Source organism: Bolinopsis microptera, chromosome 1, assembly GCF_026151205.1.
Source record: "Bolinopsis microptera isolate Bmic1 chromosome 1, MBARI_Bmic_1.0, whole genome shotgun sequence".
NCBI lineage: Eukaryota > Metazoa > Ctenophora > Tentaculata > Lobata > Bolinopsidae > Bolinopsis > Bolinopsis microptera.
In genome coordinates, this window is record NC_087072.1 from 8,436,232 (window position 1) to 8,456,318 (window position 20,087).

The 20,087-nt window shown below is 37.1% G+C and overlaps 1 protein-coding gene across 1 annotated transcript; it reads right to left on the reverse strand.

Annotated features, from left to right (window-relative positions):
* Positions 1-1,547: 1,547 nt before the first annotated feature.
* Positions 1,548-14,032, reverse strand: LOC134813335 (oocyte zinc finger protein XlCOF6-like). The gene is made up of 13 exons (XM_063821035.1): positions 13,960-14,032; positions 11,277-11,322; positions 10,903-11,014; positions 9,633-9,732; positions 9,088-9,340; positions 8,669-8,818; positions 8,335-8,519; positions 6,319-6,392; positions 5,792-5,901; positions 4,994-5,135; positions 4,567-4,802; positions 4,330-4,437; positions 1,548-3,097 (listed from the first exon to the last, which is right to left on the reverse strand). Exons 1-13 carry the CDS (start codon positions 14,022-14,024, stop codon positions 2,999-3,001), a joined length of 1,680 nt encoding a protein of 559 aa, XP_063677105.1. The 5' UTR covers positions 14,025-14,032; the 3' UTR covers positions 1,548-2,998.
* Between the last annotated feature and the right edge of the window lie 6,055 nt (positions 14,033-20,087).

Here is a 20,087-nt window from a genome sequence, read left to right on the forward strand (position 1 = left end):
TAAAGATTACAAAGTGCAAACTTCATTATCTGTAGTAACTGTATCCAGGTATAATCACAGTAATTCTCCGAGATCATGTTCATTTAATACGGAGTCGTTTTTTTGGGAACGTGAAAATAGTGATGTCTATTTACAAGCAGAATCAGGCGTCAACTGAATTCTGATACTTCACCCCAACCTTATGGATCACTGTCTTGTCTCGCCCGCATTTAGAAGCAATTAAAACTATAAAATCTTGGCATGAAATTCGAATTAGAGTAACAAAATAACACAAAAGAACCATCCCGGTCATATTTAGTAGTGATTAAAACTATAAAATCTTGCCATGAACTTGTAATTGAAACTATTAACACCTTCCGTGAACAAATTAAAGTCAAACGCATTTTTGACAAAGTCTGCGACTTCTGCATATTCAGATTATTATAGATTAATTCTAATTGTTTTAATGCAAGGCGGATCAGAGAAATCACAAACAAAAGATAATGATAAAAACAAGTTAATTGAGGACCATTTTGCATAATCATTACAAATTAATTATCTTTTATAGGGGCAATAAGATTATTTTAAGTAGGTGGGCGACGTTCCAACTTATTAGTTGCTCTCATCGATCCCGAAAATCAGTCACAATCTTTTGATTATATCCATATATAACAATTAGGAACATTCGTGATGGACTTAAGCTAATCAAGAATTTATTTATTGAAGGATCTAATAAAGATGTTTTTCAAGCTAAAAATCAGTTAGGAACGTGAAGAATAAGACATATTTTTTCGATGTTGTTGTTTGTGAGTGTTTAAGCTGTAACAACAAACAAGAAAACTGGGAATCGAAAACCAAGTGAGTATGCTGAAGAAAATTTAATTATACAACTCTGAAACAATCGATCACATTTTTGAGGCTGTACTCAATGCCAGTTATCTTTAATTGGAGTGGACAGCTTTTTAGCATAGATTTTAACTATCTTCTTGTTGGTTCAATATGTTTTTTACACATTCGAGGTGCTGCATGCTCGAATTTCAACCACGATTAAAATGAGAAAACGCGCACCATGCGGTTAAACGCGCGCGTTATAATGCTAACGTTGTCAAAGTTGCTTTTATAAAATATCGTTCGAAGTTTCCAAAAATGAAGATTGCTTAGTTTGCAGCGAGGTTTGGTGGTGAAATCATGGGGACTGGGTTCCTTCAACCACGATGCTTCCACCCAATACACAGTTTTACCAATTTTGTGACAGTTTAACATTTTAGGGTTAAAAACTATTCATTAAAATTTCAGTACAGTACAACCCCGATCTACCGCAGAGTTTGGGGGAAATGAAACAGCCGCGGTAAATCGGGGTTTGCGGTGAATCGTGGTTTTGTTAGTTTACATTGTACATGTTAAGCCCTATCTGGGGGAAGGAAATGGCCCCGGTAAATCGGGTGCGGTAATTCGGGGTTTTACTGTATATTGCTTAACTAACAGTCACAGGTCTCCTCCGATCTCATATCGATCAATTTTGAGAATTATCGACGTTTTCTTCGTCAAGAAAAATAAAACTAGCGCTTCATCAAACACAATCATGATAAGATATTACAATAATTGAAACCATACTTAAATAGTGCCATACACTGGAAACCAATTTTCAGGTCACATATAAAGGAGGAAGTCAGTCTCGTAAAATGTTTTACCCTTTACCTAATCACCAGAGGGCAAAATGTATCACTTCCTCAAAGCGAGTAAATGAGTATCATTACAGCCCTCATATCTTAAATCATTCGAACATATTGTTAGTGTGAGCTGAAATTTGGTGCCCAGGATAGCGCGAGTAAGATAAAACAATCCGTTTAATAATGGCGGAATACTGTGAGCTTAGTAAATTCATAGAATCGTGTGATCAAACTTCAACTTCCTTTGGTTTCAAAGGATTACATAACTCATTCAAATAATGTTAGCTATTTAACTAATCATTAAATCATACCAAAGTTTTAAAATAATGCATAATATTTCACAAAGCCAATGAGCAATCCCAATACGTTATGAGAGGAACCAATAAGAGACTTCACAATAATACAACTTAATTATAACAAGTGGTTATTTATTATAACCCCTGGTTAAACTGCGAGGGATTGATTCAAACCTTTCAAAACAAGATAAAGTATATTTACGGTTTCAACTGTTTATGACCTTAAGTGAAGCAACAAGTAACCAAATTTCTAGAACCGATTATCTAGGTTAAAATAAATGGCGAGATTACAAATTTACTAACTTTATTTTCCTTCAACCAATACAACTTGGTCGGGGTTGGATAATTGTGGTAAAACATGACATTAGTAAACATAAAACTCATTTAAAGCATATTCCCTTGATAAACACATTTCAAACACTGGTGTGACGTTATCATTCAATTTAAAAGATAACATCACATTCATAATATTGTGAAGGTTTCTTGTAATCGTACGTATCACGGGTTTAACTTGCATCAAACAGCATTGATTTTACAAAATTAGTAACACACTCTACGCTCTTCACAGAGCACCAATCACATCATGGTATCGCTGGAATATTCAAAAATAATCTTTTCACGTACTTGTTAAAACTGAAACTCAGTCGGTCGATACCATGAAGTGTGATAATTATACGGCATCAAAATACCGGAAAGAAAACGCGATAGATAACTTCAAATTGATTCGCATTTATTAACAACAATCTCTCCTGAGTAACCAACAATCTCTCCTGAGTAACCAATACAGAGAAATGGCAAAGTTTTTCGTGTTATGAATGGACATTGTTCTTCAAGCATAAGTAGTCATTTAACGCTACCGGAGAAATTCTCTTTCATCCACTTACGCAATCTTAACAAATCAGTCTAACCTCGTCACCTCTCCATTTTGAATTTTCAACGTCAAAATAGTAACTTTATTGTTACTTCATTCAACAGAATTAATCACTTAATAACAAAAATAGTTTTAAATTCCTTGCATTTCCGAATCTCCGCCACTTCCGGGGTACTTCAGTGTCACTCCGCCGGTTTCTCAGTAGTAGTGTTGTTATCTTTGTACAGGTTAGGAAACACGCTTTGGAACGCCGTGTTTTGTCGATTGAACAAAATCTGTGACTGAAATGGTACAGGGGTTTAAAAATGACAAATTCGATTGCCAATAGTCTGGAAAATCTGAATAAATTATTCAGAAAATCCCACGTTTTGGAACAGATTATTCACTTACGACCAGTTTTATCGTTCAAATCCCATTCTTTAAAAGTATATGCACATGAATAACGCTTATTATTTCAGACATAAATGTTGAAAACAATGAAAATTTTAAGGCAAATTCGTCACCTTTGTAAATATTCATGGATATTAATGAAAGTTACAAATTAGGGGAGGGATTTCTCTGGATTGTAAAGAATAGGACGTGATTTAATAACCGGAATTTGTTTTTATGTTCTGGACTTCAGCCTAAATTATAAAGCTGTGGTAACGAGCTCTTCCTTGACAACATTTAAATAAACGTAAAACGCTTCAATATATCAAGTTTAAATTTATTCAATGTTTACTTCCTCTCTGACCGAGTCAGCTAGCAGGAGATGTGACAGATTAAGATAAATATTAAATATTTCTATTTTAGAGTGTGATGGCAGACTGTAGACATAATAGCGACATAATTCATAGCCTCTATCCGTCATCAACCAGTTAGTAGACAGACATAAAACTAGGGGAGGGTAAATATTATTTACCCTTCCTAAATAGTGACAAGAAGGTGTAATGTAAATATCTAAATCACCACTGTAAACACCAAACACGTTAAATTTCGCCTGACTGATAGGACAAATTGTTCATTTCTTAAGAGCGGAGCTTTCTTTTATCCTAAAATATTTATCTGATTCAACCTCTCCATCTAAAACAAAAGCTAACTAAGCTAACTAAGCTAACTAAGGTTACTAAGCTAACTAAGCTAACTAAGGTTACTAAGCTAACTAAGCTTACTAAGGTTACCAAGGTAACTAAGGTTACTAAGCTAACTAAGGTTACTAAGCTAAATAAGGTTACTAAGCTAACTAAGCTAACTAAGGCTACTAAGCTAACTAAGGTTACTAAGCTAACTAAGCTAACTAAGGTTACCAAGCTAACTAAGGTTACTAAGCTGAATAAGCTAACTAAGCTAACTAAGGTTACTAAGCTAACTAAGCTAACTAAGGTTACTAAGCTAACTAAGCTAACTAAGGTTACCAAGCTAACTAAGGTTACTAAGCTAAATAAGCTAACTAAGCTAACTAAGCTAAATAAGCTAACTGAGGTTACTAAGCTAACTAAGGTTACTAAGCTAACTAAGTAACTTAAATACTAACCACACTTGTGCAGGGTGTATCCTGAACAGTAGAGGTAGTACTCAGGTCCGGAATGAACTTGTTAGACAGGATGAATGGGAGGGGTCCAATGTTAGCTGACAGTGTGCTCTGAAAGGAAAACATATATAATCATTTCGTTTGAGCACTGTTTTCATATTGTAACATCAATTTTTCCGATTTAATTTCGAGTATTCAAAATAATTATTATTGTTTGCGGATGAGTAGAAGATAACTTACTTGGAGTTGGCTCATCTGAAGAGAGAAGGGTTGTCCGATGTTGAAGGACAGCGGGGATTTTTCCTGGACATGATGAGTCCTCATGTGCTCCTTCAGAGGCATGGCCTGAGTGTAGCTCTTACCACAGATCTGACAGACGAAGGGACGCTCGCCAGTGTGGAGGCGGCGATGCACCACCAACGAGGACGGCTGGGTAAAACACTTTCCACAATGTTCACACTTATACGGCTTCTCTCCTAAATGATTAATTGAAAATTATGCACAATAATCCAGTAATTCTTTTAAGAGGGTTCCTACTCCACGCTTCACAGGTTGGAGCAAATAAACCTAGGTCACTGATTTTCCCTTCAAATTATCTCACTTCTCAACGCTCCAAATTATAATCATGATATTTTGTGGTATCTGTCAAAGATACGTCATATCTTACCAGTGTGGATGCGGATGTGATGCTGGAGAGATGCTGGCTGGGTAAATCTCTTGTTACAATACTTGCAAACGTAGGGTCGCTCCCCAGTATGGGATCTCATGTGGCATCGTAGACTCGCACTTTGGGTAAATCTCTTTCCACACTGAGGAAGTCGAATATTTGGTCAATAATGTTGGTTTTTATTTGGTTAATTTTATTTGGTTAATGTTAGGCGCCACTGACCCAAAATAGTTCAGCCTACTCACGGTTAAATTTAGTTTTCATCATTTGTCCGACAGTTCGAACTTAAATCAGTGTATGAGTATCAATTTTATGGCTTTGATTTAGGGCCAATAAAAATAATTAAGGAAAACGGAATCAAGAAAAATGTGTTCCTTTCAATGTTCAATGTTTTAAACTCAGTTACATAGCAGATCATAAACGAAAATATCTTATTTGAGGGTGATTTGGTTTAGAACGCTGCTAAATTTTAAATTTCGTGAACTAATTATTCCAAAAAAACGTACTACATATTTATCTAAACACCTAAACGTGTTTGACTATTCTGTTGCAAAATTTAGGAAGTGCAATTAATTACACCAGATATTTCAGGAATTAGTAGTGTTATGAAGTCACTAACAGGGTTTAAACCAAATTTAACAGAACAAAACAGAAACTGAACCATTTTGGTTTCGTCTTGTCGTCATTTCAATTTCAGCATCCTCAAATTTTGTTCAGATAACAGTCATTGTTTTTTTTCAAAAATCTTGGTGACAATAACCAATATAATGTTTGTGAATGATAAGGTTCCAAACTAACCAATTGACATCGGTAGGGTTTCTCTCCGGTATGTAGGCGTTCGTGGCACTTCAGATTAGAGATCTGAGTAAAAGCTTTGTCGCAGTAGTGACAATGGTAGGGCTTTTCTCCTGGAGTGAAAAAGCAAGGTCACGTTTAAAATCGGGTGACGGAAGTCACTCTCTGGTTGAGTAACAAAACGGCAATATTCTTGCAACACGTGCGGCTACTGTTTGGCTTGTACGGTACGAGCAACCCTCACGTAACTAACAAACAATATCAGCGGTGGAAAATAAGACATATAGTTTTAGTGCTTTCTTTTGTTATCCAGCAAGCACCCCGAGCATACCTTGAATATGTTCCACAATGCCCAGTGCTTGTCTAATAGGTGAAAGATCTGCTGATACCGCAAGCCAGGCACAGAATATAGACACTATTGTTAGAGACAGACGCTCTTTTTACTTCAATAAGACCGATGACATGCACACTTTTATTGTATAAATTGATGAAAATATTTCAAAAAACGTGATCCACTAATGGTGTTTTACCGGTGTGGGTGCGCTCGTGGACCTGCAGAGCACTCTGCTGGGTAAACCTCCGCCCACAATACCGACAGGGAAATCTGCAAGATAATAGATTACAAATAATAATATGCTAATATGGTAATTATTAGTAAGAAGAGAATGTTTAATCATAAAGTGAAAATGAGCCCCCCCGAAATTCCGTAGTCCGGAATATCATGTCCTTGCTGCCTGGGTGCAAGGCACAACAACCAAAATTTAGTTTAACATTCCATCATCATTTTAACATTCCTTTAACATTGATCTTTACCCAAAATAACCTAAACCCGACACAATAATAATATAAGAACTGTAAAAATCGACATGGTTTAAACTAGTGGGATTCTTTTTTAAAACGTATATTTCGTCGCAGAAAGAAATTATGTAGCCGCAGTTTAACTGATAACCCTAGATAGCTTTATCCCGGAGGTAGATAATATGAGTCTATAAATTCAGAAATTTTCATAATGATGATGACATTTCTTACTAATTTTGTGGTTGAAGGAGTACCTGAACTTTTTTCTTTGTTGTCCAAATTAACCGGGACAGTAATTATTTGTACCCGGGGAGGCAAGGAAATTAAGATTGGTTAAAATAAGTAATAACTTCCGTGCGGTTGGTGTTGTCATCACAGTACGTAAAGCTCGTATTAGCGACCGAAATCAAAACCTTGAGTAAAGTTTTCACCTCTAATTATCTTATGAACTTGGAAGTAATTTTTTCCATGTTTTAAGAAATGATTTTAGTTCTCAAAATCTCAATGTTATCAATTTGATTAACTTATAATAAAATTTATAAATGAGTGGATTATTTGCACGGGCACAGATTACCAGATTAAGGTATTAATTTAATAGTAATAGAATTAGATTTGCGTAATTTTTATAACTCATAACGGTTCGGTGATTTCCCGTCCACAAATTCATCACTTTAAAACTTGTATTGTTATTAAGCCTCTTGATTAACCGTCGAATGACCAAATCATTTACCATAAAATGTGAAAATGACCGGTTCACAAGACCCATTTGAAGTTCACGTAACATCACTCTCAAAATTAACTTTAGCCAAATAAAATCTGGAAAAATCGCTGCATATTTTGAAATACCCACGGGCAACAACAGCCCAGGTGTAAAATCACGCTGCTACCCTGACCCCCGCCTATCCCCTCCTAGATACACGCTTGTTGCAGGGTTAGCAGAACATTCCTACATTCTTTTCTCTAATCATCTGGAAATCATGCAATCCAACATTGGTAACGGTACTCAAATTTAGCTCCTAACGAAGCGCTGGTGTAAAAGTTACCGCATTCTTCCAAAGCAAAAATAATAAATCCAGGGTCTTATTTATTAATCAACTTTTGTTTAACGTAATTAATTTATTAGGCCACTTTGTCTTATTACCTCATCAACTATTGTTTAACGTAATTAATTCATTAGGCCATTTTGTGCTCGAGACAATAATCATAATAACTTTTACAATTATAAACTTGCCAAGATGATAAAATTATTTCATGACCACCGACCGGGTTCATTATTATTCATTACAGTTAGGGGTGAAGTAGAGGGGGAGCTCTTTAGTCCTGAATGTAGTGATTTATTCTAGAGCTGATTTGTAAATGATTACCACTGAGCAGGGAGAGAGGGCTCAAATATTTACAAGCAAACATCAAATAATATGCTGCCAGGTTTTGTTTATTCGGATTGTGTCGCGACAATAATATGGAAATGTCAAATTAACGTCGGTAATTTTTAATAGTACGTCAACCGTGTTGGGAGGATTACCTGCTCGGGGATTGGAGGGTTCCCTCAGGTAGCGGGAGCTCGACATGACTAGACAGAGTCATTTTTCAGGGGAAAGGGCAATTAGGGGGGGCCTGTCACTCGCCTTAGCGAGGTAAGTTGGATACTTTATGCCTTTGTATGTCATGATTTAGCTGGGTAACAGCTTCAGCTGAGTCACGTATTACTTATAATATTCCCCCTATTATATTTAATCTAAATTACCAACCTTTTCCTATCGATCTCAGCTTGATCAGGTACTTTAGGTTTCAGTTTATCCTCCCAGTCGGGGGTTGTCACAGGTGGCGTGGTTGTGTGATCACGTGGTGTTACCGGCGACGGGATCCCATTTTTAATCTTGGAATTCAGGGAAGTGAAACTTGAAGACATCCCAGACACCGACGACGGGGAACTCTGGGAGAATTTATGGTTTTAAATATCCATCAATTGATGTAATATATTACCAAACATATCAGAAATTTAAAAGCAATCCCATCAAATATCGCAACCCACAATGCTCGCTGTCAAAACAAAATACTATCAATAATGGTAAAGTTGTCTACCTGAGAATAAATAGGAGTATGGTTAGCTAGAGAAGTGGATATACTCTGACTTAACGAGGTGAGCAAGGGTTCCTGAGCTTTATTTCCGGTTCCTACCAGCGAAATATCCGACTTGTAGCACTTCATCATGTACTCACTTAGTTTCTTAGCCTGTAACACAGTTTTAGTTAGTTTCCTGAGGATAAATCACAGATCTGTGTTCAACTACTCAGAGGAATGAGGCGGTTTGTAGACGAATGCACATTAAAATCTAGACGTGCACGGCTATACAGACTAATTTCCAGTTTAAAATTCCAACGCATCTGTTGAAACGGGTACGTGTTTATAGTTGGCTTGCATTTGTCAGATATACACATTACACATGATGAGGCCATGGATAAAACAGAAAACGTAAAGTTTAATTTGGCGGAATTTAAGACCTGTTCGTCGATAGACGTGTTCTGGAGATGTTGTAACTGAATCTGCTGCAACAACAACTGCTGCTGAAGGAGCTGTTGTCTACACCCCTCTATATCTATCTGTTGCTCTGGCGCCACATTCTCCTCCTCAGTTTTCACCATTTCTGTCGAGGTTTGTTTCTGGATCACTTCAGACGAGGAGGTAGCGTCTGAGGTTTCAATCACTGGGTCTCCTCCATCGTCCTGATCCATCGGTGTACTTTCTGTTACCATTCTGAAATGAATCATTGTGCTGGAGGGGGTTTTGGAAACATAAAATTGATAAGATTTCAGGACCTTTAAAATAGCTTATATCATGTTATTATTTTAAGACGATTCAGTCAATTATTCATGATTGCGTATATTTATAACTACAAGACAAAAGCATAATGATCGGTTCAATGTAGTTAATTATGAGCATCACATACGGCCAGAATAATCTGACCGAAATACACAGAAGTGTTTCAAGTTCAGATCTTGAGTTAGTTCAGGTCGCTCCACGAAATTCACTGTGGTGGAATCTTTACCTGTACTCAGACGAAGGTGTGGAAGCCAAAGTATCCCCACCATCAGTGTCATGTGTCAGATTGGTTGAGTCCGGATCCATCTCCCCTCCTTTCCTCTTGTCTGAGAAGAAACTGTGTTAGAGGAATGCAAGAATTCAGAGTATTTCATGAGCGGGTCCCGAGTCTGAACAGTCTGACCAGTCTGAAGTGCTCCATGCTGTCTAGGTCAGTAGGTCAAGTCAGCAGCATGCCGTCAATGGAATTAGTGCAAATACTGTCTAGTACCTCATCGTAAACCTTACTGTTAGCCACGTTACTGCTCGAGTAAGAGCTCCAAATTAAACGATTTAGGTTCAATATTGACTGTGGAGAGAGGAAGAGAGGAAGTTTAATGAGACATTTGTCACCCTAGTCTGGGTCATCAACCTTGGCTCTCTCCACATCCGACACTGGTGTTGCCCTTACCATCTATCATGAAACGGTTAGCATTTACTAGTAGACTGTGATTATTTATAGACCACAGAGATTAATTTAGTTGGAAGAGAGTTGCGAGTAGTACTGAGTAGTATACTGATGAACCTAGTCAAGACTCATGACTACTAGAATCTAGAATCTAGATCAAGGATCTGCACAAAACAACTCTCTAATCTCCCCAGCTTTCTCCGTCACTTTTTCTCTCATTCCACACCACAGCAGCTAATTCTCCTCACTATATCGGCTATACTTCACATAATACAAAAACTCCGCCAACTCACCCCAACTCTTAATGTTTCGCTGAATTTTCACGCATTTAATCGACCAAGCACAGGTCTTTGTTGTGGTCATGTGATCATTTTTAACCAGTCAAGTAGCAAGGGTGCTTACTAAATTTACTCTTCACATGAAACGCCGGCACCGTGTGACCGAGAAAAGATGCAAATGACCTACTTCGTTTAGACAACTTAAAACTTTTTGACGTTAGTTAACGGTGTGTAAATTTGTAAACAATAAACATACGCAGTTAAGTTAAGCTATGCTTTTAAACAAAGATGTAGCCAGACGTGGTGGGGCTAATTAGGAATTACAGAGGAGTTTTAAAGAAAAAGTTATAAATTCAGAGTTCTGCATATTATTTTGACGACATAATCGTTGGTATCATTGAACGGAAATTTTGCGCCTCCTTATAAAGATCTTATAAGTTTTAAAGGGTTGCTAATTTGGTTCCCTAAATTTCTCAAACGTTTCAAATTCAGCAAGCCACTTGGAATGAGGGTCAAACAAAGAAACTACTAATTTAAGATTATGGACTTACTCATGGAATTGTTGAAGTGCACGTCGATGTGTTTCTTTATCTGGATACACATGTTTACAAGTTTCTCAAGCTTGTCGCCGGGCACCGCCTGCTCCAGAGTGTTTAGTTCCACCTGAAGCCAAAATGTTTTTAGAACCACAGAAATATTATGTTCCAAGTCAAATACAGTAATAATGGTAACATTTCTTGGACGTAATTTGTAATCGTTGATCGATTATTATACTGACTATGATCAGGTCTCAGGCATTATAAAAGCATAATTCAAATCCTTAATGCTTGTAGTCAATCAAGATACCGTGGTTATTGTAATTAGAAACATGGTGCAATAGTTAGATATAAAACGTATTGACAGTTTGTATCAAGATTTAATTTACCTGCAAACACTTAGCTGATTTGATATAACCATCATTCTCCAATTGACTGAAAGGAGATAAAGTTAGTTAAATCTAATTTATATTTCCCTTTGTGATAAAGAAATACTCGCTAGAACCAGTCTTGCTTATTGATCACAAATCTCTGTGTGATGGCTCGGTGATATTAACTCATCATTTATTAATCGACGCTGAATAAGCTGTAGGGAGATGACAGACAGTTGATAACGAATTGTCTCTCTGTTGGTGTCTACTTAAAAGCATACATGAGATGAAACACCATAACTTATCACTGGAGAGAATCAGATATTGTGAGACAGTTTCAATTATCGTGGGAGTGTATCAGAATTATCGTGGGAGTGTATCAGAATTATCGTGGGAGTGTATCAGAATTATCGTGGGAGTGTATCAGATATTGTGAAACAATCGCCCCACAAATTTTGACACCGCTATTTGATGATACACAAATTAGAGATAGTAACGCTTGGTTATTTGTTGGGATATTGATGGCAGGAGCCGCACAAAAACTTTAATCTTGAGCTGAACGCATCAGATTATGGTCATCCTCGTGTGCCTGAGACATCCTCAACCTGCCAGCATGTGTAAAATGATATAGTCTAGCCAATTCCATGTTCAAGACTGTGATCACCTACTAATCAAATTAGAGTCTCGATTAAAATTAGTAGTTTAAAAGTACTGACGGATACAAGTATTTACCCGTCTGCTGTGACGGTGGGGAAATTAAAACGTCTTATGATTACGACATTTTTTTTCGGTTTTGGTAACCTCAAAATTTATAACTAGCTTCCGATATTAGAGATTCTGTAATGACTGCGATTTTTGACATGTAAAGTAGTCATGGGTACTTGATTACTGAGAGTGAGACATATACCGGTTTGTCAGTGCTCTTGATCACAAGAGACAAGGAGAATGGAGACGTGAATATAATATTGGTGCAGCTGTGAGCTGTCTCATAAATTTCAAAGTTTGACCAAACATTGGTCACCGTGGTTAACATACAACTTTAGGAGTATTACCTTGTCGGAAAATTTATAAAGGTGGCTATATCTGAGTATGTGATTAAACCCAGATACCAGATTGAGACTTGCGAAATCGAACTTCGATTCTAGATCATGTGCAAAATTATATTTTTGGATTTGATATTGTTTATTTTCTGTACGTTAAGCTGGGCTCCTCAGAGCGTTGCGATTGGTTGCTGCACATTTACTCAATACAGGCTGACCAGGCATACAAGAAGGTATAGCGGAGCGTAAAATATTCATTATCTGTAGAAATTTTATAGTACATAATCAAGGGCTATACAATCAGGGGACCACAAGTTACATTAACTCTAAAGAGAGGTCTTCAAACTTGGATAGAAAATTGTTAGATCATGGCTTTTTGAATTTTATCTCATAAGAAATACTAATTTGGAAATCGAGGAGAAACTTTTTAATAATGTCCAAGGTAAAATTAGATACATTATCAACACATTTTATTGGAGACCATTAATTATCAAAACTTCATTATTAGAAGGGGCATGGGCAGAGGCTCATTCAGCATAACACCAAATATTATGGAGTTAATATTGCTGTTTAAAACTGAGCCCGTGAGATCAAAGCGTTTCGAGATTTGATTAACTTAAAATTAACTGTTAAAATTATGCCGGTGCATCTCCTAATAAAACGGGTAATATTTGTTTTGTAGTATAAACGTTATAAATAGTAGGTTATCATCATCACCGCACTTGATGTGATTTCCGTGTTCCCCGCTACGTCTCGGGGTTACAGTGACAATCCTGTAACGTCTAGCTCTGGGGCCGGGTACTACAGTTAAAATAAGGGAATTAGGATGACATTAAGGTGGCAGGTGTATGGATACCGCTCTAATTCTCCACCTGACCAATAAGGGAAGGTCCATTAGTGGACTGCCAATCACAGACCGACCTCCATTAGTCACCTCCAATGGAGGTGGGGGTACTGTTTATCCGCCGCACTCAGCACTGATACGATTTAGCCTGCCTTCAGCTACCCTTACAACACCTATTATGTTTTCCTATATTAGATCCGAGAATCATCTCCCGACCAATAGAGGCAGATGATTAAGCCACGGAGTAACCCACAGCCTATCAGGACAGGGAATGTGGTCAGGTGACTAAGCTAGACCAGTTGGGGTTGTCCTAACAAATAGAAGCGTGACGGGGGCTGACCAACGGGAAACTTGCTAGTTTTCCTATATTAAATCTTTAAAGTTAGAGTCCATGGAATAAAGGACATAGAAAACAAACTAACTAAATAGTATTCAAATGAGAAAGGGGCAAACAAAATAGGATATGTGTCATATACCAGCCATTTAATCGTATTAATTTGTAAAAGTTAGCCCCTTCTGGTGCGAGAGGAGCTGTTTGCAACAATAGCAAGTCATGCGTTAATCCATCAGTCACGCTTCAAAGCATGAATGGAGAATATATGATTCACGGTCGGACTGTGGAACGAGTTTTACAGCTGAAATTAGAAACAAACTCCAGTATGGTTAGATTCGTCTGATGTCCGGTGTAGGGATTTGTTTTCTTCATGATTCATGATGTGTCTCGTCCGTTAAATGATTAAAACAATTGAGCACGCATCAAGCAACAAAATACTCGTTATTCGTCACAATAAAATTAGAAGTAATTAGAAGTACTGACCTGCAGATTAGTTGGTAGAGGAAATTCTGATCCGTCTCGTTGGGTAAAATCTCAGACACTGACATATTCACTAGAAAAAAGGGTAAAATTATTCGAAGATATCGTAAGGGATACATTGCGAACGGTTTTAATAAAATTATCAGCAAGAGTAATCAGTACTGCGAAGAGACTGGAGAAATTTACAATTGAGATGCACGATTTTACATATATTTACATTATAAACAAATCGCAAACGTACTGAATAATTAATGCAACCGTTAGTAAATAAGTAACAACTAGAAAGATCGTTCTCAAGAAATTATAAAGGATTACTAATACATATATCCAATATCCATAGTCCAACTGCTCCAACTGCTCGTTTTTTCAACTGCTCGTTTGTTCATAATATCTCAGTTAAGCAGAAACTAATTAGATATAACAAGATGATATTACGTGTGGTTTAGTGAATGTAAATAGTCTCATCAAATGGTTGAAACATGAAAGTAAGCACCTACCTCAACTCATGAATTATGAAGTTGAACACACACACACACACACTTGAGTCTTGGCATTACGCATTTACGCATGTTGGAGCAAGTTAACTTAATGGTTAGGATAAACAGCCACAGGCACCATCTGCATCATGTAGTACTCGCGGAAATCTGTCAAAATACGTGCCACAAGAAAAGTGAGAACAAACAAAAACTTTTCATGTTCGTAAGGAGATAATAAGTAGCAGTTAGCACTAGTTATATTGCAGTAGTATTGTAGCTGATGCCACAAGTATATACAGAGCACTGAATCGACATGAAAGCAGTGCAACTAGTGCACCAAGTTAAATACGTGTGCTGATAGCGGCTCTATGTTGAAGGTAGGTTTGAGGCTACTTCTGAGCAGAGTTCTGTGGAACAATTAAATTACTGTACGAGGGGTTAATCATGCGGGAATTTGTCGTGATATGTATGTATTATGTGGTTCTAAAAATTAATGGTGATATTTATGTGATTCTAGAAGTAATTACAGAAGATAGGTCTTGTTATGTTCTACTTTTTCATTCTCGAACCTTTTTTATGTATGAGTCTTATCATCAACAGAAAAATAAATGTAACGGATCTTTTGAGTGGAAATTATCCGAAACTGAAAAAGTCGGTGGTATTTCAGCTGCAAAATTAACACGTATAAATCAGAAAGTGGGACAATGAAAAAGTGGGAGAGTTGCCATCTAGCAGTTACTGTTATTAGTCCTGACGCCTAGTTCATGAGGTCTGTACTTGATGGGGTCTTGTTTTCCTATGTTTCTTCTTGATCTGAAAGTGTTTGTCTGAAGTGCTGGCCCGCATGACGTTGGAATTTTGACAATTATGATATGAAAATTGCCGCAGATGACAGATCATACACACTGAATACTCAGAATAGTGGATCGAAATGACTGATAAATTCTTCTTATGTATCTCTATGATCTGAAACTTTACTTAGTCTGAACTCTGAAGTGCTGGCCCGCATGAAGCTAGAAATATTTGACAATTGTGATATGAAAATTGCTGCAGATGACAGATCATACACACTGAATGGTAGATCGAATCGACTGATCAATTCATCCTATGCTTATGTATCTCTATGATCTGAAACTTAACTCAGTTTGAAGTGGTACCTAGCACAATATGCCGTTAGAAATATTTGACTATTGTTCTACGAAAGTTGCAAGAAGATCTCATAATGAATCGTGGATTGAAACGACTAATCCGATGCATTGTATTTGTTAATTAAAACTGTGGTAAACCCATTCGCGAAACTAGCAGCAACTAAAATTAAATCCTAATCAACGTCGTTAGTTCATATGGAAAATCGGGGATCAATTAGTGGAATATTTTGAATTAAAGCATCTGGGAGCAATTAATATTATCAGCGTAACAGGAAACTCACATCGGGCATTGGTTCATTACGAGGATAGGCGACGGGTAAAAAGTTGCATTTCAGTACCACAAAGAGGAAACTTCAACAATCCTCCATTAACAAGAATGAGTGGAATAGCTGTCACGTGATCATTACCATACTTCCACAGCAACCCACTGAATTGCCATGGCAACCCATTGGTTGTCGCCAAAACACAATTTTATAGACAAGCTTAACAAAGTCACGGTCATAACCAATTCGATGTCTGATTCCAATAAATCCCATACCATTACAATAAAATATTTGCCATTAAAACATTAAACAGTAAACATTAAACAGTAAACACATAAACTAGTATCACGCTTGAGAAATAATCATAAATATTTCCGTCGACATATTTATACTGCGTCACGTGACTGATATATATTGTCTCCGGAGTGACAGCTAGCAAAGCTGAAATCAGGATAACAGTGTAAATATCGGTGATTTGCAGCTCCTGATTGGCTGCTCCTGTCTCGTGATCCAGTTCCACACGTGACCGGATTTAACAGCTAACTTCCAGGCGTTAAGGTATTAAAATTTAAATAGTAATTAACACGATCTTGAATTGTTTAGTTGTAGCTCTCTCTTATATAAGCTCTGGTAGTATCAAAATGGTTACTTAACCGGTCACGATCGTTAGCAGGAAACACACCTTTACTTTCTCAGGGTCACGTGACGCACGTTCTCCTCAGATGACCACTGTTGAATTCTCAAGCTTTTGACAACTTCACATTTTGATTTACGTCCTTCAAACTGCTTTAAATGCACCACTATTCGTAATAAAATTAAATGAAAGCTAACAGTAAGGTTTCAAAGCAAGGCTTCAAATTAGATATAATTTAGATAACTGCAAACGTCAAACTTTGGTGATCAAAATTCTATAGAATGATCGCGCACTTTTCGGTATAAAAACTTTGAGGTTTGATCGCAAATCTTGAACCAGCTTGCAAGGCAACCGGTAAAATAGACACAACAAAATGATTGCAACACGTGGAATCTTGATAATTTATTGTATATCGCTATACTTTAATGTCACATAATCTATTGCTATAATTGTAACGGCGCCTAATAGTAAAAGCTAGTCTGTTAAATAAAGTAACATCACATCTTTGAGGTTATGTGAAAAGATTTTCAATAGATCGAAACAATGGTTTAAATTAGCTGAAAGGTAATATATATAACTCAATAAAAGGAGTTAATATGAATTCCCATGGCACAAAAAGATAGGATGGACCTAAAACAATACAACGTTATAAACAATGGAATCGGTTCAGGAAGCATCATCCACATCATGCACGCAACTCACATTGGCCGTAATATTGTGCCCGCTAATAAAAATACAGGACCCGGCCCCATATTACCTCCCTAACTGGCCCCCCTTCCTTTTGTAATATTTAACAGTTACAATATCCTCCCAATACTTTCAAAACAAAACCAAGTCGCTAGAAAATATTCAAACAGTTTAGCTTGTACAGTAATGCGTGGAGAGGGTAACCACATGAAATAAACGAAATTAATTCGTATAGTAAGAGAGACATAATTGAAAATAATGAACAGTTACAATGGCATATTGACTGGGCGGCAGTGCAGTTAACCACAGGTTTAAACGCGAATTAACTGGTTAAAATACATACTGCGAATAGTATTTGTAATTCCTTTTCACGTTGCTATGGTAACGCTGGTGTGCTGTTAAAACTACAGCCCTATTTCATGCGCTACGCGTAGTTCTGGGAGAAAGCACAGTTAAACCAGGTCACGTCACATGACATGTCTCCGTTTACAGATAAGGAAACAGATGAATTTATTTAGCGGAACCGTCTGCAACAATCGGGAACTTTCTCCCAATAGACTCAATGAGGGACAGCGTAATATTCAAACAATTTAACGTCTAAACCATAGTATATAGATATGTATATTGTTTCAAGACGGGCTGAATACGCTGTAAAGAATTTACCTAAACAACATGGCCTTAACCGAAATCGCAATTAAATACTGCATCATTGCTAACTCTAAACTGTCTTGAAATTTAAAGCGATTTAGACAAAATAACAAAATAAACGGAGCATGAAAATTTCACAAGCCTCAGTCACGTCGAACTCCCGTCGGATGGGAGTTGTACACACAATTTCATCAAGACTAGTTGCACAGTGAGATGATGCGTTTTATTTGGACGTGATTAATCACCCAGTTCAGTGGTTAGGCACTGTTACCATGGCTACAGACAGTGATAGAATCCTGCACGTGCATAACGAAGGCCAGTGAACCAGAGCTTTATATTATGAAAACAATAGTTTCATCTGCCTGTGTGACGCTAGACCGGCCCGATAACACCATTTCAAATCAAAACACAATCGGTTCAGTGATCTGATTCGACCAATCACGCTGGGGTAAGCTAATTGTCATACCATGAGACAATAGGGTATCTAGGAGATAAGCTTGTAAAGTTGGATCACCGAGAGAGATCTATTTAACGATCTACGGACCACCAAATCACAAGTTGCTTTAATAAACGTCCTACTATATCGTGACTCGGTCAGACGAGAACAAATCAAAAATTTACGTCAAGTATTGTGTTTAGCGGCGTTGTAAACTGACCTAATGCACGAATTATCGAATATTCCTAAACGAACGATTATCTAAGATAAGAAGCTAAATAAAACATAAAAAGTGTATTTTGATAAATAATAAGCACCGTGACTATGTCACGTAAATGTTAAAAGAACGGAGTAGTAAAAATATATATATTTTCTACGGAATGTATTTATTTATCTTTTTAAATATAAATATTTCCACGGTGATATGACCATGGCAAATCTTATAAATATCCAGTATTAAAAGTGGGATATACTCGTCGTATGCTGGTTTATAGCCATTAACAACAACATAAAATATCCCTGTTTTGCAAAGTTAACCAGTAAGTTTGCTGGCGAATATGTATGATTAAAATTTCAAGTGAATAGTATTTAAAATATATACAATAACAAGTTATAGAAATACTTGAGCGTTTCAAGAAGCATATTTTATACTCCGGAATGTAAATAATGTTGAATAGTTACTGTAGTAACAACTAACAGCGATCAGTTTATACAAGAGTTTCAATTGATGATTGTTGACAAAGAAGTGGCATGGAAAAGCGTACTGAATGCGAAAAATATGGGAATCACCGCAAAAGATAAGCATAGTAAACAAAACTACGTTAGAGTTTGCGACCACATACTGAGAAACTGAAGGATCTCACTCTCTGAGCACTAGTGACGATTATATTTCTATAATGTAAAAAGATTGACAAGTGGAGATTCTTACAACGTAAAAATATTGACGTTGCAAAAGTTTTATCACGTTTAGCTCAGGCAAATTCGTGATGCACAAACTGAATCTCAACCAAACTGGAACTGGTCACAATCTACATCGAACCAAAGGAGGAAGGGGACCCGAACCTCCAGACCTCTGCTAGATCACATGACTCCGTTAACCATTTGACTGGGTGATCTCTCCTCGCCAAGTCACGTGAACGTCAAATGTCAGGTGGCCGGGTGATAATCTCCTGAGGGCGTCAACACAGCCATGTAGACGAGTCATGACAGTTCACTGTAAAATTACTCAAAATCGGTAAAATGTACAGTCTCGTGACTGCGGGTAAAAGCAATAAAGTGCTCGCTAGACAAAAATAATGATAATTTATCGCGAGTTAATCAAAGAAAATACGACCAATCGGGAGTCAGGTTAACGTTAACCTGTAAATCTCAGGTAAGGAAGTCACGTGTTACGGTAGTAGCTATATTGATTTCTCGAGAACTTTCAAATCGTCTCAATAAAATTTGTAATACTCAAATAGAGTTAGTGATGCAGGTTTATTGAACGTTTAGACCTAAGAATTAGAATTATACGTAAAACCTGTTTAAAATCGTATAACGATTCATACCTGAGAAATTTCTTACCAGACCAATCAGATAGCGTTTACGTGTTCCCATGGCAACAAGCAATAAACTCGAGGTGGCAGGGCTTTGTCAAAAAACGCGACTGTGGTGTTTATTTCCCATTAAAACTACCATTAACAAATTTCTAGGATCTACAAACGACGGTCGTCTCCGCGTACCTGAAGAATCGGTGTTGAACAAAATGTTTTGCCATCATACGACTAAAATTTGACTGTTTACTGGTTTTAACATGGAGCACATAATATATATTAAGGAACAGGACACTCGTGAGAAAGG